This window comes from Theropithecus gelada, chromosome 15 (genome assembly GCF_003255815.1).
Source record: "Theropithecus gelada isolate Dixy chromosome 15, Tgel_1.0, whole genome shotgun sequence".
Taxonomy (NCBI): domain Eukaryota; kingdom Metazoa; phylum Chordata; class Mammalia; order Primates; family Cercopithecidae; genus Theropithecus; species Theropithecus gelada.
In genome coordinates, this window is record NC_037683.1 from 21,704,908 (window position 1) to 21,728,507 (window position 23,600).

The 23,600-nt window shown below is 41.1% G+C and overlaps 1 protein-coding gene across 1 annotated transcript in view; it reads left to right on the plus strand.

Moving 5' to 3' along the window:
* BRINP1 (BMP/retinoic acid inducible neural specific 1) overlaps positions 1-12,993 on the plus strand; it is a 200,021-nt gene extending 187,028 nt beyond the window's left edge. Inside the window, exon 8 of the mRNA XM_025360801.1 lies at positions 11,400-12,993. Within this exon, the coding sequence (XP_025216586.1) occupies positions 11,400-12,540 (1,141 nt within the window). The 3' untranslated portion in view covers positions 12,541-12,993. The remainder of the gene's footprint in view (positions 1-11,399) is intronic.
* The last annotated feature ends 10,607 nt before the right edge of the window (positions 12,994-23,600 follow it).

Consider the following 23,600-nt stretch of genomic DNA (forward strand, 5'->3'; position numbering starts at 1 on the left):
TTAGCTACCTCTAGTCAGTCATCTTGCTGACCACAAGCCTGTGATACATTTTATTGCAAAGGGGAATGTACTCTTCAGAGATGTTGTGAGGAAATATTTTGTAATGCAAGATTGTCCTTTAAAATCTAGTCAACCAAGATTGTTGTTTAGTGGATTTATCTTAAGGTTTCAGCCCCTATCTAGGTGCATATTTTGTTGTTGTGTGTTGTCATTGTTCTTGTGATTGTTTTTTTGATCTTCTTGAAAGCTGGTTTAAGTGGGGGCAAATGTCCCATAAAATACTATTATTCTATTATTTGGAGAGGTATATAGATAGTGTGGGTACTGAACGAGGGAAGGGAAGGGATCCTACCAGTTGGCGGGTATTCCAGTTATGATATAATCCCCAATGTGCATTCTAGGACTGGAGAAGTACCACAGGAAGTATCCATTGGACCCACTGTGAGATGGACCTGAGCTAAAACTGCATTCATCACCTGACTTCTGTAAACTCTTATTCTGACTGATAGACCACAGTGATATTTTGCATCTCCTGGAATTAATGTCAGTTTAGAGCCAGTGTGCAAAAGTCTTTGGAAAGCATTATTATTTCCTTTTCTCACTCAGTGCAGTCACCCAGGTAAGATGTTATAGGCCTCTTTGGAGAAGGCTGGGAGGAAGATAAACGGTATAAATTTTGGAAAGTGTGCAGCTCCTTCCTCAAGGGGAAGATTCTGGTTCTGGGCTTCCAGGTACTACTTGTGTGACCTCAAGCAGGTTACTTAATGTCCCTGGACTCTATTTCTCATCTGCCACAGGGACCAGGCCTTGCCTAAGTGTTATTTAGCTTTAAGGTTCTGGAATTGTCACTGTAAACTCACAGGCAGCTCCCCCCAGGAGAGGTTGCTACTTTGATAGCCCCTGACTACTGATTTTGGTGTGTATGCCTATGTGGAGTGGAGGGCAGGGGGTACAATTTGAGCAACCAAGACTTAATCTGAGTGTATATTAAATTGTCCTATAAATATGAGGCACAAGCCCACATGTGAAGTCAGGCTAGCTCAGGGCATCTGGCTGTCAATCACAAGTGCTTAAAAGTGTCCTTCTAACTATGTAGCAATGAAGCTTTTAGCTGAGAGTGTCTTTGGAACATTTTTTCTATTTATGGGCAGAAAAAAAAAAAGGTAGTGAGGTCCTAAATGATGGCAACCGAGGGTGTACAGTCTAGGTGAGGAGCAGGGAGATGTGTGGCAGTGGCTGAGCTTCGCTGCGAGCGCTGTCCTGGGTTTATTTAAGACAACACTAGTAGGAATCTCTCCATTTTCATCCATGCTTGTCATTCTGCATTTGTAGCAAGTAGGGCAATTGACTCACTTGGCTGACGCAAGGCAAGAAAATAAGCATCTCCAGTTCCTTTCTGTTGTTTTTGGTTTTTTCTTTTTCTTTTTTTTTTCCCCCTGTGGCTCGGAAGTAGCTTCCTGTTTGGAATAGAATCTGTAAGCTCAGGGGATTTAGTCAAAAATAGACATAAGTCTTATAATTTCTATGGATAGCTCTTTTTAATCCTCTGTCAGAGCCATCACCCAATTCTCCTGCCTACCTCCACCCTCCATGTCCTGCCAACAAACTCACGCATGGGTGAGTTTTAGTCCCAGTGATGTGACAAGTCACTAGTGACCATCAGGAAGTTACTTCTCTTCTCTGAGCCTCAGTTTTTTTGTATCTTTAAAATGAAATTTTAATGATATGAATGAAATGATACTCTCTCAAGCCAGCCTGGGACACAGATAAATTGTGAGGATCAAAATTAGAGAACAAACAGAAGAGCTTTAGAAAGTTTGAAAGTGATATGAAAATGTCATGTTTTTCTGCCTTATTAATATCATTCTGATTGTTTTAAAGGACAGTCTTTTCAGTAAATGTTTTACTAAAGTATTACGTACATACAGAAAGTGGAAACAACATAAATGTACAGGAAGATGAATCTTTACAAAGTGAATTCACACATATGACCAGCACCAGATCAAAAACTAAGGCATTCTCTGCACTATATAGCCCCTTGTGTCTTCTTCTAAGCCTTATCAACCTTCTCCCCAAGGGAATTGTTTTTTCCACTGCTTCATCCAGTGTAGGTCAGTTTTGCTTTATATATGAAATGAACTCTTTGTGTCTGGTTTCTTTCACCTTTTCCTCTTTCTATGAGATATTCCTCCATTTTGTTTTATGTAGTTGTGGCTCATTCATTCTCAAAAATATGTTATTGTGTGTGTAGAATTCTTTTCTACTGCTCAGGGTCATTTGACTAGTTTGGCATTATTCCAAATAGTACTGTAATCTTACACATGTCTTTATATATGCTTTTTGGTTGAGTGCATATTAGGCATGGAATTGTGATTGTTTTTTTGATCTTCTTGAAAGCTGGTTTAAGTAGCTTTCAAGGGATGTACTGTATTCCTATGTTCAACTTAGTGGATACTTTAATGCATACTTCCAGTTTTCTGCATTTGTTGAAGCAAGTTTTGTTCCTAGCAGTAGCCTAGGAGAGTTTCAATTGTTCCACAACCTTGATGACTTAGTGCTTACCTTCTTTTTAATTTTATATTCTAATTTTATTTTGCCATCCTGCTGAGTAATATATCATTGCTAGTTTAATTTGCATTTTTCTGATAGTGAATGAAGTGGAGATTCATTGCATATTGACCTTTTGAATATTCTTTTTGATGAAGTGCCTGTCCATATCATTTGCCTATTTTCCCTTTTGGTTATCTGAATTTTCCTCACTGATTTGTAGTTGTTTATGTATTATCTTAGTCTGTTCAGGCTGCTGTAATGAAATACCAAAGACTGGGTAGCATATAAGTAGCATAAATTTATTTCTCACAGCTCTGAAGGTTGGGAAGTCCGAGATCAAGGCACTGGTAGATTTGCTGTCTGGTAAGGGCTTTTGGGTTCACCTTCTACCTGTGTCTTCACTTGTTGGAAGAGACAAGGAGTCTCTCTTGTGTCTCATTTATGGGAACACTAATTCCACTCATCAGAGCTCCACTTTCATGACCTAATTAGCTCCCAAAGGCACCACCTTCTGGTATCATTACCTTGGAAATTGAAATTTCAACATACAAATTTGGGGGAGGGGGTACACAAACTTTCAAACCTTAGCATGTCTTATACATACAATCTCTTGTTGGCTAGAGGTATTGCAAATACATTCTGTCATTGAAAGTTGTCTTTTCATTCTATGGTATCTTTTGATGAATCTGTTTTAATTTTTGTATGGTCCTGTTACTCAATTATCTTCTTTTGTGGTGAGCACTTTTAAGAAATCTTTGCCTACTGTCATAAAGATGCTCCCCTATATTTTCTCCTAAAAGTTGTTTTGTTGCTGTTGTTGTTTTTCTTTTTTCATTTAGATCTGCAAACCATCTGTTTTGATTTAGGAGTACAGAGGAAGTTAAGTGTCAAGATTTGTGTTGTTTAATATGGATGTTCAACGGATCCAGCAGCATTTGTTGAATTCTTTCCCACTCTGAGTTTTTAAATCTATAATTACTGATTTCAAAGGGATCATTTACTATGTGAGCTCAAGAGAAACATAGTTTGTTTGCATGAGAGACAGTGTGTACCTACTATATGTTAGAAACTTAATGCACATCATCGTATCTGAGCCTCGGAACAGCCTTGCAAGCATTGTATTATTATTCCATTCTGTAGTTGAGAAAACTGAAGCTTAGAAAGGACGAGCAATTAACTCAAGGTTAAATAATGAGTAGCAGAGCTGTGACTCAATATTCTTTTTTTTATTATTATTTTTGGATTCCAAAGCTCATGTTAGCTCTTTCTTCTTCAAGTATCTTGGTGACAGCATTCATTAGAACTGTGGAGACTGAATAACCAATGAGTTGAAGATATTAGGCTATAATCGGCTCAGCTGTTTTAGTAACCAAGAGGAATAATTTTACTGAAGACATTTATAAAGCATAGTTATTCCTTGCCCTCAGTAACAATCATGGTTAGTAATGGTCAGTCATTACTTCTTTTCACTGGAAGTCTCTCTAGATCTTTGCATATTCCATCCTAGCTCTTAAGACAAAGTGAAAAGTAGATATTACCTTCCCCATTCGACAGATAAGAATACTGAAAGTCAAAGAGGCCAGGTGACTTATTTAATAAGCAAGGCCAAATATCCAAATATACAAATAGCAAGGTCAAATAGGGGTAGAGAAGGGCCCAGCACTTATTTAATTACTTCCTCACCTATGATCACCCCTTCCCACTGCCAAGATCATAGATCTAGATGACCATTATTGTACTTCAGGGTTAAGGCCCATTAGACCCTGGGTAGCCCCCTCTTATTTCATAGCTTTTTGGTTGGAGTCTGTTATTATCCAGTCTAACTACTGCTCAAGAAGAATAAACCACTCTTGTAGCCCTCCACCAGGGAGTCTCCTGCTGTTTTTAGCCTTTCTGTCACCGTTGAGAGGCTCCGGGCGCCTTCCTTCACTTGTCTTCCACACATTCATGCCCCAAAGCAAAATGCTGAATTTGAATATGCAGCTGATGTTGCCTGTCACCTCCTTCCCAGACACAGAACTGTGTAATTGCAAAAATTGTTTCATAATCCTCCTCAATTAAACTCCTGACAACCTAATTTTAAAGACCCTATTGGATTTTTTACATTGATGCTCTTCCCCTTCTTCCTTCTTCCCTCTTCCTCTGCCCTCTCTAGTAAGACCTATATTACCTTCACTCCACAATTGAAAATTAGAAAATAGCTTCAGCATGACAAGGGAACATAACATTTTCTTTTGGTATTTCTTCCTTATTATTATGAGCTACTCAAGGAGGCTGTGACACCATGTGAAGAACTGAGAGAAGGAAAAACACGTTATTAAAGCAATGTTAGAAACTCAAAGAGGGTAATGATTAAAAGCTAAATATTTATCGGGGAAAAATAGTGAACAGAGTGAGTCTGATGGCCAGTTATAATTCATACTAGCACATCCATAGCATTTCTGAGGCTCCTTTCAGTGGAATCTCAAGCATTCTGACACCATTGACTTGATGTATTCATCTCTTATAAATACCATTTCTTTAACACACACACACACACACACACAGAGTCACACACAGCACAACTAAAGAACAGTGCATCATCAGAAACGTAAAAAAAAAAAGCTGTTTGTCTTCTCACTTTAGTCTGTGGTCTGTGGAATATATGTTTTGTGGAGTCACAGAATTACTCAGACACCCATTACAATGTCAAAGAAATGCCAAGGAGAAAGCAAAAGGCATAAATAAAAGAATAATGCAGAACTCCAATTTCATTTTTTTCATTTCCTCTGTACTTTTAAATACACACTCCTGGTAGGCAAATGGGAGTTACGGATTATAGCTTTCTATTTTAACCTAGATCTGTTTTTCTTCCTCTCTCCTTGGCACTCAATTTGTATGATCTCCCCTAAAATGCCACTGGCCCCACACTGTATTCCCATCTTAGGCAAAACCTCCAATTAAAATCAGCAGGGAGTTTGCTTGAATTAGGAGCCCCAGCCTGGGCTCCCCAGCCAGGGGGTTCTGAAAGGGAGATGTGTACCTTTGAAAGCACTGATGGGAAGCCCTGGGTGGTGGAGGCTGTCCTCGAAATGACGAGCAACTCCATGCTGTGTCACCAGGAGACCTGTCAGGTTGCCAGAAATTCCTGGCTGAGGCAAAGACAGAGCCTGCAGGGGGGCAGCTGAGGTGTTTCCATGGTCCAGAGCCTCTTTCTCCTCCAGTCGGGGGTTTAGAGGGCAGGGAACAGAGAGCATGGGCATTGAGGAAGTATTGGGTTTGGATCCAGGAATCCTGAACTTTGCTCTGCTACTCCCATGCTGTGTGACCAAGGTGAGTCACAGTCTCTCTGTGGCCTTCAATGCCCTGATCGGTGGGATAAAAATCACAGGGGAATCCTATCTCATGGGGCTGATGTGAGAATAAAGGGGTAACTGCCACAATGTAGAAAACACTTAAGAAACACTGATTTTTTTCGACCTCAGCAACCAAGTCTCTGAGTTCAGGCCTGAACATGAGAAAGACGAACATTTCCAAGGTTTCTTCTTGAAGGTTCCCTGCTTCTAATGGTCAAAACTGCTTTATTCAGAGCCAGTGTGGGTACTTATCAATCAGGCTCCAAGGTTTTCTTGTTTAGAAATGAAAATTCAGCTTCCTTCTTTCTCCCACTTCCTCCTTCCTTCTCTCCTCTCCTCCTTCCTTCTCTCCTCTCCTTCCTACTTCCTCCTTCCTTCAGCCCCCTATCAGAATGAATTGAAATCCCATCCAACAGAAAGATGCTGATTTGGATGTATTGCATCTCAGCTTTGGCTGCAGATGGAAGATGCTTTGGCTCCTTAGGGACAGAGAAAAGCACTTTAAAACCTGCTTCTCCTTGCTTCACACTGACTGGCTTTCAGTGGGGCTGTGTCAGCCTTTGTGAGACCCTCCCCTCTGGAGCAGCCTATTAAACTGCTTCTCTGTTACCAGGGTTGAGGCAGGCTGTCGTCAACTAGCCTGGGAAATGTTATTTGTAGATCTCAGTCCCTCCTATCCCTGATCCCCAGCATCTCCCTATGCATTTGTCGGGAGCCCCAATTATCTGTGAGTGGAGGAGAGGGACCCTGGCAGATCCAGAGGAAGCAAGAAATGTGATAATAGGCCCTTCGCAGGCGCAAACTTTCAGTATTTTTCCATTATTTCAATATATTTCTCTTTTTGTGTCTTGCTTTTTTCTTATTGCTCACCTTATCATTGTAATTTTACATTATGATACCTAGAAGAAAGTGCACTGATGCCAGAGGTAGAGAGTTTGGTATTTGAATGTGGGGAATACCTTTGTGATGTCAGACAAGTTATCTCACTTCTCAAGGACTCATTTTTCTTTGTCTGTAATATGGAGGTGGTTTCGTGTACTATTCAGGGAGACAGTATGAAGAGCCTCCAGCACTATGCCTGGTATACAGTGAGAACCCAATAGTTGTAAGTCACAGATGCTCTCAGCTGGTTTAGGGCACTGCCTGCAATTGAACCTTGCAGAGTTTATGACTATCCATGATAACTACGCAGAGAACTGGCTGGAGATGGAGAAGGTATAGGGGATTGATTTGATTAAGGCTTTTTCCTCATTATTGCAATTTGCTTGTATTCAAAAGAAACACACACACATACAGACACACACACACACACAATGAAATGAGCTTTTTTTGGTTCTAATCTCAAAATGAAATATTGAAAAGCAAAAGAAAGTTTGTTGATCTTGGGGATCAGGACTCACTGGAAACATTGCTTTACCTCTCTGCCCCCACTGTCTCTGCAATTGGCCTCTCTAGAAAAGGAAGAGAATGGACAACTAGCCCACCCTACAAGTGGCCCATACAATAGTTGAATTGGGACCCCCAGCCTGGGCTCTTCCCCAAATCTGTGAGTTAACACAGATGATGCCTTGGCTGCATCTCTTTGTTTCTATCCGACCCACTCTAATTTCATTCCATCTCATCCTCCCTGTCCGGTGTCTCCTCCATAGCCTCTGTCTGCTCATTTGCTCCACATTTCCCCACCATCTCCAACACCAAGTCCTTTTCTCCACTTATCACCCTTCCCCACTCTCCACCTTTCCCCTCTGTTTTCTTTCCTCTTTCCCTCAGCCTCGTGCTCCCTGCTCCCCGTGAACACCACCTGCTTTCTAAGTCCTCTTGCTGTATCATTAATGCCTTCTTTGATACAGCCCACAACTTCATGATTATTCTGAGGTCAGGAGATGCAGGTGCCACGCAGCTCGCAAATGTATCTCAGAGGCCCTCTGTCCCCAATTCCTCCTGCCTGACAGGGCTGGAATCCTAATTTGCCATTAGCCCCGTTGCTTATTGCAGCATCACCAGGAACTTTCATCTTTTTATTTCCCTCACCGAGGATTCTGAGAGTTCAGCCACAATGAAGCATTGATTCAAGGAGTGGGGGCTGCGGTCCTTACAAAGGGTCCCAATGATGAGACACGAGAAAGGGGGCGCTCTACGGGGTTATAGAATGCCTTGCAGATGGGAACAGAGGAACTCTAAATGGGGTACTGTCCTGTCACTTGGAGAGGGAGTGACAGGGGCAAGTGTGGGCCATGTGAAAGAGGCATTTTGAAATGACACTCTCGTCAGATGGAACCACGCAATCAGGGCCGTGTAGAGGGCCCCTGCAGCTCACAAAAATATCAGATGACTCATACCCAATATTCAGTCAATGTTCTGGTTTGGGAGGTGGGAGCCACAGAGCTCATTATTATTCCAGCTCCGTTTCCTGAAGGCTGGGCCTGCTGCTGTTCTCCAGGCTGTAATAGGATTGGTCTCACGAAGCAGAAACTGGGGAGGCCTGGAGCTGTGTGGGTGGATGGTACGGAAAACGAATACTGCAGTCCTGAGGGGAGACGGAGAAGTTTGTTTTTCCTTTTATAAATGAAAACTAACAAGAAAAATATGAATATTCTTTATGCATTCATTCATCAAACATTGATTCACTCAGCAAGTATTTGTAGAGCCAGGCTCTGGGCTAGGTGCTCGGAGAAGGAGGGACCTCTCCTCTCCAGCCTAAGAGCCTGGAGGGGAAACTGACAAAGAAACGAGAGGTTTCAATACAGTGTTTTGGATACTGTCAGGGAGGTTTTATCGCCAGGACCGGGTGGTTCTGTGGACTTGAAAAGGAAAGGATTTCAAGGAGCCCACTAATTATTCCGCCATTTTCTCCCAACCGATAAGCAACTCATTGAAAGCAAAGCATGCTGGGAAGCCATTTCAACAGTATCCATTTTCAAATGGATATAACAAAATGGTTTTCCTCAAACTCCAGAGCGATAGTGAAATCCCTGAGAGTGTCTCAATACCTTCAAAGGAAGAGCTTATTCTCTGGGATAAGAGTACTTTTTATTATTACCTTTTCCATAATTGCTCTGTGCCAGGCTCTTTTAAGCACTTTAAATATATTATCTCACTGAATCCTCTCACCAGCTGACTAAGATGGGCTTTATTATCCTCATTTTAGATATTGATACTGAGGCTTAAAGAGATGAAGTGACTCGATCCTGGTTATAGAATGCAGCTTTGAACTCAGCTCTGCTTGGGCCAACAACCATGCTTTTCAACATTAGGTTCTACTGCCTAATTAGGCTCTTGGTGTTTGTGGTTTGGGGATTGTGGCTCATCAGTGGAAGTGATAGAATAGATGGATTGTTAACACTTCCTACCACAGAGAGTACAATGCAAATTAGCTTCTGTTTCTGCTTTTATAAAATGGAGATCAGGAATCACTGAGAGCATCATTATCATCATCATCATCATCATCACCATCACCATCTCCACAGCACACGACAGCCTTAAGAAGAGTGCTCTTGACTCTCACTTGACCAACAATGCAAACAGCCACAGTTGTGAGCCAGGAGACTACTCTCTGATTGGTTGACTCTGAGTCCATCCTTTCACCTCTGAGCTTCCATTGCCATGTCTATAAAATATTGCTGACAGTCCCTTTGCAGGAATAACAACTGCTAACTTTTATTGAGCTCTTAATAAATACCAAGTTTAGGGCTAAGCCTTCACATAAAAATTCATATAATCCTCACATAGCTCTGTGTGGTAGGAATGATTAGGAAGGGGAAGAAAACTGCCCAGCATTACCTCAGCTTGCAGGTAGAGAAGTCAGGATTTTGAGCTGTGTCTGACTGACCTCAAGTCCCAAGGTATTTTTAGGGTGTTGCTGTGAGGCTCAAGTGAGAAAATGGGAGTGAATATACCCTGTGCAGGGTAAAAAGTGCTAGACACACAAGGGATTATTGGTAGCATGGAAGACAGCCAAAGGGTGACTTGCACAGAAAAAAGGAAAGATGTGAGGCCTTTAAGCTGACTGCCTTGCATATTTGTTCCTCCTCTGATGCTGCTTCTTATCTGATGGAATATCTGTCTTCATTAGAACGTTTCAGTGGCTGAAATCAGGTTATAGACTTTGGTGTCATTTATAGTGTTGAGGGCCTGTGGGGAGGGGCCCAGAGGCTGCAATAGAAATGCAACTGAATGGAGAGTTTGGAGCTCTGGAAAAATGCGGGGAAATAACCCCTTTCTTTTCTTTTCTTTCTTTCTTTCTTTTTTTTTTAATTTATTATACTTTAAGTTCTGAGGTACATGAGCAGAACATGCAGGTTTGTTACATAGGTATACATGTGCCATGGTGTTTTACTGCACCCATCAGCCCGTCATCTACATTAGGTATTTCTCCTAATGCTACCCCTCCCCTATCTCCCCAACCCCCAACAGGCCCCAGTGTGTGATGTTCCCCTCCCCGTGTCCATGTGTTCTCATTGTTCAACTCCCACTTATTAGTGAGAACATGTGGTGTTTCGTTTTCTGTTCTTACATTAGTTTGCTGAGTATGATGGTTTCCAGCTTCATCAATGTCCATGCAAAGGACATGAACTCATCCATTTTTATGGGTGCATAGTATTCCATGGTGTATATGTGCCACATTTTCTTTATCCAGTCTATCATTGATGGGCATTTGGGTTGGTTCCAAGTCTTTGCTATTGTGAACAGTGCTGCAATAAACATACGTGTACATGTGTCTTTATAGTAGAATGATTTATAATCCTTTGGGTATATACCCAGTAATGGGATGGCTGGGTCAAATGGTATTTCTGGTTCTAGATCCTTGAGGAATTGTCACACTGTTTTCCACAATGGTTGAACTAACTTATACTCCCACCAACAGTGTAAAAGTGTTCCTGTTTCTCCACACCCTCTCCAGCATCTGTTGGAAATAACCCCTTTCCAATGTGTTCTGAAAAACCACCATGAGAATCATGTAAGACCATCAGTAGGGAAGCACTACATGATTTCTAGAGTATGATAAAATATAATTTGTTTTTGTTGAAGTTGTTAGATGTTATACACCCTCATGGGATGAATCTGTAATGGGGGTTGAAACATGTGGTTTAAGTTAAACAAAATAATCCCTAAGGTCTTTTTCATTGCTGATTGTTTACAATATGTTGTCATCCAGAAGGGGTATTTGAGTCTAGACACTTTCATTTCCTGAATCACACTTCTTTGGGACTAGTGTATAATGGAATCACAGAGCTGGAAGGACCCCAAAGAACATTTACTCCACCCTGTTCACTTTGCAGATGAGGACATCGAACATTAGGAAGGTAAAGTACCAGGTCATGCAGCTGGTTTGTGGCCTTACTAGGAGCCACAATGTAGTTCTTAAGTTTATATTGGATGCCCTTCCTATTGTCGCTGCTCTGTCCAATCCTTTCATCCTTTGGGCAGCTCCAGTTCGCATTATGAGTTGGATAACTGTAACTCACAAACCCACTCATGGTGGTTAACCTTCTCCATTTTTCCTCTATCTCCCAGGACAATTCAGCAGTGGCTTGCAAGGGTCCAGTCGCTCCTCTACTGTAATGAGAATGGGTTTTGGGGAACCTTCCTGGAGAGCCAGCGGAGCTGCGTGTGCCACGGCAGCACCACGCTGTGCCAGCGCCCCATCCCCTGCGTGATAGGCGGGAACAACAGCTGCGCCATGTGCAGCCTGGCCAACATCTCCCTCTGCGGCTCCTGCAACAAGGGCTACAAGCTGTACCGAGGCCGCTGTGAACCACAGAACGTGGACTCGGAGCGGAGCGAGCAGTTCATCAGCTTTGAGACCGACCTGGACTTCCAGGACCTGGAGCTGAAGTACCTGCTGCAGAAGATGGACTCGCGCCTCTACGTCCACACCACCTTCATCAGCAACGAGATCCGCCTCGACACCTTCTTTGACCCTCGGTGGCGCAAGCGCATGTCCCTCACTCTCAAGAGCAACAAGAACCGCATGGACTTCATCCACATGGTGATCGGCATGTCCATGCGCATCTGCCAGATGCGCAACAGCAGCCTGGACCCCATGTTCTTTGTCTATGTCAACCCTTTTAGCGGGAGCCATTCGGAGGGCTGGAACATGCCCTTCGGGGAATTTGGCTACCCACGCTGGGAGAAGATCCGTCTCCAAAACAGCCAGTGCTACAACTGGACTCTTTTGCTGGGCAATCGGTGGAAAACATTTTTCGAGACGGTCCACATCTACCTACGTAGTCGGACTCGGCTACCTACCCTACTGCGAAATGAGACTGGCCAGGGCCCCGTGGACCTGTCCGATCCCTCCAAGAGGCAGTTCTACATCAAGATCTCGGATGTGCAGGTGTTCGGGTATAGCCTGAGGTTCAACGCTGACCTCCTGCGCAGCGCGGTGCAGCAGGTCAACCAGTCCTACACACAGGGCGGCCAGTTCTATTCCTCTTCGTCGGTGATGCTCCTCTTGTTGGATATTCGGGACCGAATTAATCGCCTGGCCCCTCCTGTGGCCCCGGGGAAACCCCAGCTGGACTTGTTCTCCTGTATGCTGAAACACCGCCTGAAACTGACCAACAGTGAGATCATCAGGGTGAACCACGCCTTGGACCTGTACAACACGGAGATCCTCAAACAGTCGGACCAGATGACAGCCAAACTCTGCTAACCCGGGACTCCTTGCCATCGACTTTCCCTGTTGTTGTGCACACACAACAGAACAAAATGAAGCAAAACAAAACAAAAAAACCCACAAAAATTTGTAAAATGTAATTAATATTCAAAGAAAAGGAGGAAAATCTTCATTTGTTGGAAATGAAAACGTTCTAGCAACTGTATAAAACCGTTGGGCATGTTTGTTATTTCTATACTCTGTCATGAAGAAGGGTCTCAGCCTTTTGTGGAGCATTGAGGGAGTTGCTTCTTAGGCCTCAGGTGCTGTATTGAGGGGGGAGAAGGGAGAAAGCATATGCAATGAATTGTAAAGATCTCTGCTGTGCAGGTGCTAAGATTAAACACTAAAAAGAAAGAGAGATATATGTAATGTACAACTGACACTGCCATTTTTCCTTTTTGGAGGAAATGGACATAGATAAAGAAGATATTTCTTCGGTTAAGATTTCTTCCCTCTTTATGCTTAATTCCTTGTGTGTGTGTGTGTGTGTGTGTGTTTTCTCTTCTTTTTGACTCTTTCTCACACAGTGGTGGGGATACAGTGACAATGCTATCTTACCCATAGGGCATCTTTCATTCTGAATACACTAAAACTAATGGAAGCTGGCCAGTAGGTGGGATTAGGAGGGGGTACATTCACATAATCACAGGACAATAAGTAGTTTTGGGCATCAGCTCATCAAACTCCTTAGTTTGAGAAATAGGCTCAGAGAGGAATGACATGCCCATCATTACACCCAGAGTTACTGCCTGAATGAGGGCTTGAACCTCACTTTCTGACTCCCTTGGCAATGCACCTTCTTCCAAATTACACTGGCTGCTTTTGTATTTTCTCCTTCAACATAGTTGCCAAGGGATGAAGTGGTTTTTTTTCAGTCTGAGGTTGTTGAGAGAGAGAGAGAGAGAGAGAGTGTGTGTGTGTATGTGTTTGAAGAAATTTCTCCCCTCCTGCTTTCTAAAAAAAAAAAAAAAAAAAAAAATTGTTAGGTTTCCCAGAAATTCTTTCTATATTAAAGGTAAAGTTTTAGTTTAAATAAAATCAGTGACCAAAAAACAGGGTAAGTTTTAGTATTGCGTTGGTTTGCCAGACAGACTTCCCTAAGAAATATATATATATATATCTGTCTTCTTTGATAACACACATGCGCATCTACCACCTACACCTACTCCCCTTCCCCACACACAGAAATATAAACACTGCCACTTCCTTGGCATCTGTGAAATGGTGAGAGGCCTTATGAGGGTTAAATCAGGATGATAGACTAAGAAAGACAGCTTTAACTTGGGGGTTAAATCAGTTTGAAAGACTAACAAAGACAGCTCATTTGAAAGCAGTTCTGTAAAGGATTTGATCAGACATCACTTCTTAGTCTCCAGAAACTCTGAGTTCATCTTTTTGTTAAGGTGGTACTTGCAAGAGGTGCTTCCTGAGCACCAGGATTCTCATTTCTGCATTGGCAGAGAAATGCAGAATCACAAAATTTCAAGGTTGGAAGAGAAAATAGAACTACTGTGATCTAAACTTCTTCCAGTGCAAATCTCTTCATCATTGGGAAATCACCACTATTCACTGACTAGATCATACCAGGAACAGGGAGCTAGCTAATTAGCTGTGTCTTCCATTTTCTTTGAATTATTAACATTATTTCATGGAAGAAGAGTAATAGCTCCCATTCCAGCTTGTGTTATAAACCAGATCTAATTGGAATATCCTTCCATACTTTGACCAGCTTTGCATACTTTCACCTACTGGCTCTAGTTCTGCAATGTGCATTTCCTTCTTATGGTAATGTCCTCCTAGATAAAATACAAAGACCTATCTCAGAGGTTATTGAAGTCTGTGTTAGCAGGACACAAAGGGAAGACCATCCCTAGTGTAGCTTATTTTAAGATGAAATAATGGGAGGGTTTCAATGCATAGAGGCAAAGAATTATCTACTTTGTCTAAGTGTGTCTGGGAAGAAGATTTTTTTTTTTTTAAAGAATAGTAAATTCCAACTTTAATATTTCAATTTTTAGTATTAATTAGCATATGTTCTATACCAGCTTTTACAGTGTGGCATGCACCTTACACTGACATAGGTATTTAGACCTCAGATTTTGAGAAGGTTCAGTGCTCGTTTAGGTTGAAAATCCTTTATGCCAGAGGTCACATCACAGCTTATCCATCAAGCATGAAATTTGGAAGAAGGCCAGTCAATGAGGAAACATTTCCTAAACACCTAACAGGTGAATGGGACATGTCAGAAATACATAGATTTGAAAGGAAATCATTCATGTTTTTGTGCCAGTCATGCACTAATGAAAAAGACAGACACATAAACCAATTTAAAAAACAATAGTAATTATAGTTTACCATGATCAGTGCTTTCATGCAGGCAGGCACACAGAGGGGAACACTGAAGGAGGTATTAACTCTTTGTGGGGTTGGAAAAGCCTTTCAATAAAGGACTTCCTCATTCTAAGTGTTGAAAAATGATCAGGAGTTGGGCAAGTAGAAAAGAATAGAGTGACCAAAGGAACAGTGGATGCAAAAACAATTATAAAGTATAAATATGCATTGCATATTATATATATATAAAGTATAAATATGCATTGCATATTTAAGGGTCAGTTCCAATAGTGATTTTAACCGGTGTTACTTGAAATAGTAAACCTACCAAAGAGAGTGAGGATTTTGACTCTATATGAGAGGTGGAAACAATTATCCATAATCTTTACCATTTAAAGAATGAATTTAAGACTGATTGTTCCTAAGTTCCCTCCCTTTCTTTTCTCTTTCATCTATACCTTCCAGGCACTTCCAAAGACTCCTAATGTAAAAATCCCTTGTATTTACACTGCACTTTGCAGATTGCTAAGCAATCTTCATATGCAGTGTGCTACTTAATCCTTATCACAATTCGATTAGGACCTTCAATCTGAGTTCTTTTCCAGACTTCACCCACTGCAGGTGTGGGAAAAATTATTCCCTTCACCTTGAAAATATTAACTCAGTCACTTCATCTTACAGAAAGAATACAGCATTGTCTAATGACTAGAAAGGTCAGGGAAATAGAACAATTTTCAAGGAGCGAGAAGGATTCAGACATCAAGATATTTATTCTATGGTGACAAAAAAAAATAATTTGCTATGAAAGGACAAAAAGTTGTGTGGATTTCCAAATGTTTCCTGCTTGGGTCTGGCTGGCCCTTTGAGCTAATAAGGTTCCCCTCTAGCTGGAAGAGAAGCCTGAAGCCTCCAAGTGATATTTTAATTCAATTAGTGTCTTACCAATTTGATGCAGCAACCAAGGACCTATGGTGTCTGATTAATATGCTGATGCTAAGACACAAGAGTGAACAGAATGCCCATTTGGATAAGGCCTGGCAGCAAAGCATGGCATTGCTATGGAAACCACAGAAGGACATTAATTAGCTATCAAATAAAATCATTGGAAAATTCTGGACCCTGGCACATCTGCCCCCTTCAAAGAGAAGGGCAAGAAGAGGTCACACTAACAGCAAAGCTCCCTTAAGTGATTAAAATCAGAGTTACACAGAGACCACATGTTGCAAAGAGGAAGAAAGGTGGGGGAGCAAAACAGATGAACACAATAGGAATGAGTCTTAGGGATTATTCAAGTCCAAGAAAATAATTTGGAATGTGGAGTATCTTGTTGGGTTGTCTGTACTGATAAAATGATCCAAATGACAAATGTGTTATCCTATACTCTGTTCTGTAGAAAGAAAATGATAATAATGATACGGATCCATCCACTAGATGGTGATAAATGATCCGGGGTAGAGACCATAGAGTCCAAGACTGAGGAGTGATTAACCCCTAATATACTAGATGCAGATCCTGTAACTTTTAAGTTAATAGAGAAAAAAAATTGAAAAGAAGGCAAAAAAAGACAACAAAAGAATCATTAAAATAGCTCGACACATACAAACAGGTACAATAACAAAATTTACTATACAGATAATCACAATAAATATAATTGGATAAAACTGGTCAGTAAAAAACCAGAGACTACGAGTTATAAATTTAAAAGTAGATAAAGGTTGAAAATAAAAGAATTGACAAAAACGTGTTAGACACATATTGACTAAAATAAAGCTAATGTAGCACTATTCATGGTAGTCAAGATAGATTTTTAGGAAAACTACTTTATTAGAGTTACAGAGGATTAATTTACCAGGACAAATGGAGAGAAGACTGGACAGGTGGAATTACAGACTTTTAGGGCTAAAGAAGACGTTACAGATCTTTAAAACTCCAACTTTTTAAATTATATAATTTATATAAAGAATTTATATAAAGAGATATTTATACCAAAAGTTATTCTTCAAGTTTGAACACTGACCATGAGTTTAGTCCTCTTTTTACTGTCTAGAAGTAAAAGGTTTTCTAGTCTAATCTTATAGTTAGTATAAGAATTAAGGATCAACTCCATGATATTTATACTAATGGGTTACCAAACACTCTCTCTCTCTTCATATCTATATAAATATATACACACATATATATGCTGCCAGACCATATATACATATATATATATGAACATATAATTTCTTGTTACCAAAATTTTATACATAGACATTTTTCCAACTGAGAATCAACTAAATCTTTGGATGTTCATAATAATCTTAGGCTGAGTGGAGGTCAGTCTCTTCTTTAGAACTGCATATCAGTGACTCCAGCCTTAGCAACTCTGAAAACATAAAAGGAGGAGGCTGCCTGAGTAAACTCTTGCCAATATTCCTTCTCTCTCTAAATTGTTATCAGGACCTGCAGTTACACGTGTGATGCCATTCCTTACTTTTCAGTATTGGATCTAATTGTCAGCATTTGCAGTCAAGTCACATAGTATATTCTCTCACTACTTTCTCTTGGAACCCTCCCCTCTCAGCAAACTCACAAATTGACATGGATGCAAGGAATGCAATGGGATATATTTGAACCTATGAATGGGAAATAACATCATGTTTATTAAATAAACTTGTCACCTAGTCAATTTGGGGGAAATTACAAATCTCTTTAATTTTAATTAATTTGAGGAAAGTTACAGATTTCTTTGAGATATCTGAAAGCTCTAGGCTCCTTCCCAATAAAAATGTACCTTCACATACACTTTTGAATAATATTTCACAGATCCCTTAACAACTTTTCTTGCACATTCTGGAATGCTACCAGTCTTGGGTGAGTACCTCTGATCTAGTCTAAACCATGAGTTTAGTTCCCTTTTCAGTATTTCATGCATAGTTTGAACTAGGATCACTTACCAAGTTAATATAGCTTGCGTAGCACCCTCCTGCCCATCAGAGAAGGCAGTCTTTATATAAAGATAAACATCTTCATAGGAATGGTAGTTATGGTCACTTTAACAAAACCCTGAAATATATCATAGAAGCACATTTATTAAGTAGATATATTATTTGTAAGTATTAACTGAAAGGAAGAGGCTTCTAAACTGGCAAGTAAAAAGTTAGGCTAAAGGATGAAGAGGAACGCCTTGATATATATGGTATAATCAGTAGACAGAATCCAGATCACTGAACCTGGGATAATGGTGGGCACGAGGCTTGAAGGAGACATTGTGAAATCAGTAAAAGAAGAATATCTGCCAAGTAGCTTGGAATAAACAAATGAGTTTCATGAATCACAAGTCGAGTTGCTCTCTGATCGAATATTTGACCTCCACTCCCAACATCCCTTGCTTGGTAGGTGTCCCCTGAAACTGTATTGATTCTACTCAAGAGCCAATCTCTCCCTAAGAGTGGTCAATGAGCCTTTTCCACAGTTCAGGCTTGATAGTCTTCATGAAACTTCTAAATGGAGATATTTATCCCAGGTCAGGAAGAAAATGGCCTGGATAAAAATTTTAAACAAAAGCTGCAGAGCTGATGATGGGGAGAAAGAAGGGAAGCCCACACTGAAAGTCTGAATTTTGTGCTGATGTCACCAGAAATGACTGTGCCTTCCTTGTCTAGTGATTCCCACAAGCTTTAACCAGGGAGCAGAGATTGTACTGACTTTGCCACAGGCCTGAATACATAAGGAGATTGTAATGCTGTTATAAATTAGGGATGATTATAAACACTGCCAAGGGTTTGTTAATTATATGGTGTTAATTGTGTAACACATAATTATAAATTAATAATAATGTCACCTCACATTTTGTGAGTGCACAAAAGTATTCTGAGCTTAGAGACTAGACCCAGGTTTTGGGTTTTTCCTGAATTTTCAGGCACCTACGGAACCAGAATTAGAACTCAAATTTTCTAATTCCAGGTTAGTGATTTCACCATTACGCTCAACCTTATTCCTGACATGAGAAAATAACAGGCAGCATATGGCTGTGGCTAAGAGCACACATTTCAAGACAGGAAACGGGACATAGAACTTGGCCATATACCAGCTGTGTGACTTGACTGAGATATTTAATCTCTTTTGCTTCAAATGTTTCTTCCGTAAAAAGGAGATTCTTTATAGGTCCTGCCTAAGATGGGTGTTATAAGAATTAGGTACTTTTTAAAAACCTAGAACAGTGTCTGTCATGTAAGGAGCCTATCTATTTGTTAAATAAATGGCACAAATAAAAATATAATTTTGATAAACAGATAGACAAATTAATCTTAATAATAAACTAAAATCAGTTGAGCTCATGGCACTAGGGAGAGCCAAGCACTATAGTAAGAATTTGATGCAAGTTATTTTATGTCTTAGTCTGTTAGGAGTGCCATGACAAAATACTTAGACTGAGTAATTTATAGGCAATAAAAATGTATTTTTCACAATTCTAGGTGCTGGAAAATCTAAGATTAAGGCATCAGCATATTCAGTGTCTGATTAGGGCCCGTTCCTCATAGATGGCCCCTTCTTGCTTTGTTCTCCTCACATGGTGGAAGGGGCAAGGGAGCTTGAGCTTGTTACAAGGTCACCAATCCAATTAACGTGAATGTAGGGTCATGACTTAATCACTTCCCAAAGGCCCCACCTCTTAAAACTGTAATACCCTAAAACTTGGGTATTAGGTTCCAAGACATTACTTTTGGAGGAGAATAACCAACATTCAGATCATAACACCTTATTTAACTTCATGGCAACCCAGTGAGGTGGGTCTAATTAACACTTCAGTTTACAAGCGAAGAAACTGAGACTTAGAAAAGTGATGTAATTTGACTATGGCCATGCAGCCAAGTAATCTGACAGGTGGCCATGATGGAATTATGATTTGTCAGTCTCCATAAAGAGGTCTTCTAACTATGCTACATGCGATTTCCTCAATAGATACAAATAAATCCTCTAGAAAGTTATCTACAAGGCTAGCTCAGTCTCTAAAGGCATCTGGCACCACACCTTTAACACAGAACCATGAAATCCCTCCATGAGCCAGAGTCAAGTGTATCTGGATAGTGTTCAATGTACTGACACCTGGAATCACAGAGCTTCTGCCTGTCCTGGAGGGCAGGTTTTCCATCTGGAAGAGTGTGGTCTGACTCAGAGCACTGATGCATTTCTTACTCCTTCTCAAACACCTCAGGGAAGTCTACTGGCTCCTGGTAGGGCTGCCAGCTCTCTCTGGCAAAGCAGTGTTGACTATGCATCACTCTTGTCTGGGAAAGAGTGGTACTAAGGCAGTGAAATGGGCAGACACTGAGCAGTGGCACGGGTAATTGAGATCAGGAGATGAAAACTGTAGTCTGTTCCCCAACACTAAGGCACATAATGAAGGCCCTTGATCTCCACCTGAACCAGTTCCCACATTTCATCATAGTGGGTATAGCGGGAAAACAGTCTGGTCCAAGCCCCCTGAAAACCTTTCTGAGGTACATTCAATGTAGACCGACACAGCTTGAGGAGATTTTTAGAATGAATGAGGAGGGAGAATGACTTCTGTAGACAAGAAGTGGGGCCCTGTGAAGGCATCATTGTCCTTGTTTAGCATCCTCTGTCATTCTACTTTATCATATTATTTGTGTCTCTCTGATCCCAAAATTCCCAGAATTTTTATCCTTGACCATAACATGTGAACCAATTTCCCGTCTCTTGCAGTGGCACTGAAATTTTTGACAGGCGGAATGAAGACACTGTATCATAATGAGAAAGTTTAAGTGTTTATGAAAGCGTTACTTCTACAAGTGATGTCTCCCGAAAAGGGAAATATAAATACCATTTTCTGCCCTTCTAGGTTCAGTCAGGTCTTAGGATTCAGCACAAATTGATAGAAGAGGAAAAGAAGGCATATAATTTTTACTGAGCTTCTGTGATGTCCCAGGTATTTAAAATGTATATTATTTAATTCTTACAAATCTCTAAGACAGAGTTGTTATTATTTCCATCATACAGATGAGGAAACCAAGGCACCAGAAAGGGCTGGTAACTTCAGTTTTGCAATTACTGATTTAGCACAAGTGGTAAGACATGAGGATGATATGGAGTGGTTAGCAGCAGGGGGCCAAAGGCCTGAAGGGGTTTACTTCTTGGTTCTGGTCTTCACAAACTGTGTGGCCGTGGAAAGTTACTAAATCTCTGTAACCTCAGTCTCTTCATCTGTCATGTAGGTAGAATAACTCCTACTTCATCTTGTTGGCATGAGGACACATCTTTTGCCAGGGAGTCATCGCTTACATGAGTTAGTGCAGTTAAGGCCCTGTCTATAACTTCCTGGCACCTAGTAAGCATTCAACTGAAGTTAGCTTTCATTATTCCCTTGAGCCAGGCATGGCTCAAGACCAAGACTTGGAATCAGTCTCTTGAAGTTCCTTGGCTTTCCCTATTGTATATGTGTCTCCTCTGAAATCCTCTCCAGTATAGGAACTAAGTGGAAGAGTTAGAGATAAATCTCTGCCTTGCAGAAGTTCACAAGTGACCAATGGCAAAAAATGTACTTTAAACTCAAAATGGCAGCAGGGTACCATCAGAGCAGACATCATTTATAAATAATAAAAACTGAATCTGGGACGAGCGCAGTGGCTCACGCCTGTAATCCCAGTACCTTGGGAGGCAAAGGCAGGTAGATAACCTAACGCCAACCAGTGAAACGCCGTCTCTACTAAAAATACAAACATTAGCCTAGCATGGTGGCACATGCCTGTAATCCCAGCTACTCAGAAGGCTGAGGCAGAAGAATTGCTTGAGCCCAGGAGACGGGGGTTATAGTGAGCTGAGATCATGCCACTGCTCTCCAGGCTGGCCGACAGAGTGAGACTCAAAAAAAAAAAAAAAATCTGGAAACAAGAGAATGAAAGACTAAATTTGTAAGGGAAGGAGCTCCCAGTGACTGTTCCCAGTGTCCTCTCCCCTGACAAAGCTTCCTATAGTTTCACCCCATTTCAAGGCAATCAGGGGTGTTGCTTGGCAACCCCACCAGGAACAGTAGAGTGAGTTCTGTCCTAGTAGCATTAAAGGTTGCTACTGCAGTCCTGAAAAGGCCCAAACTTTCCTTTAAAACCCCTCCTCCAACACAAGGGACACCAGCAAATTGGAGGCACCTGGGAAGAGAGTCCTCTGAGGGGTAAGGTTGAAAAGAAGGCAGGTAAAGGGGAAAATAATCCATCTAAATTAGTGGAAAAATGTAGAGAAAATACTATTTTTATTTTCTTCAAGCACTGCAAAAACTTGGTGAGTTAAGAGAGATTTGCCGAGCCACGAACTTGGTGAGTCAGCTTCATTGAATTTTGATGTGTCAATTGAGGCCAGCAGGACATGCCCAGTGTATTAGTCCATTTTCACACTGCTGATGAAGACATACCCGAGACTGGGAAGAAAAAGAGGTTTAATTGGACTTACAATTCCACAGGACTGGGGAGTCCTCAGAATCATGATGGGAGGTGAAAGGCACTTCTTACATGGCAGTGGCAAGAGAAAAATGAGGAGGGAGCAAAAGTGGAAACCCCTGATAAACCCATCAGATCTCGTGAGACTTATTCACTAATCACGAGAATACCACGGGAAAGACCAGCCCCCATGATTCAATTACCTCCCCCGGATCCCTCCCATACATGTGGGAATTTGGGGAGATACAATTCAAGTTGAGATTTGGGTGGGGACACAGCCAAACCATATCATCCAGTTGCCAGCTGAGGTAGGCAATCACTCCCAATAGCTGCAGCCTCTTGGTTACCACCTACAAGTTCAATCTCAAAGTAAAATATGGAGAAAATATTACCCCTAATTGGTAGAGACTGAAGGTGTTAAAGTTCAACTCTATGTTCATTCATTCAACACATTTTTTTTTTGAGGTGTGCAGTTCAGATAGGCAGTTGGGCATTAGTTTTTAAACATGATACATGTTAAGGAGAGGGAAGTTTAAGATGCTAATGGAGTGTATGACATGGACTCTTAACCTAGATTGGACAGGGAGGGGAAGGTTTCAGAAAGCATGAGAGGATCTGATGTTTAATAGGAGTCTTGAATGATAAGTCAAATTGAATGAAAAGAGCAAAGGAAACATTTTTCCATGGGGAGTACAGAGCTTAGGCAGTGGTCCAGTCCAGCTGGAAATGAGAGAAGTGGATGAACTGGGGATGGGGACGCAGAGTATTAGTAGCAGAAGATAAGGGTATTATGCAGTCATATGATGAAGTCTTGCAAGTCATATGAGGATTCTGGACTTTATCCTAAGAGCTACTGGCAGCCATTGCAAAATTTCCAGCATGACAGAATATAATCAAATGTACCCAGCAACCAGTCAGCCTTTCTGCTATCCCATCCTACTCTATTCTTGTACCACAGTATTTGGATCCCTGCTCCAGTCTCTTGAACTCCTTGATTTCCTTCTTAGTTTCCCTGTCCCTGAAGTAAGCGAACTTTGCTAGTTTTTTGCCATATCCCCACTCCTTTGATGTATAGAGTCCTGCTCTTGCACATGAGCTTATAGCATCCATTTACCTTTCATTTCTTCTGTCTTTGCCTGTTACAAAACTATCAGTTATAGGGTTTATCCCTGTCACCCATTTCCATGCACTATTATGGCTGTCCCTGATGCTGTTTGATTGGATTACCTCTCTGTTACTCACTATTATCTTCATCCTCCCTACACTAGGTAAAACCCACTGAAGTAGTTA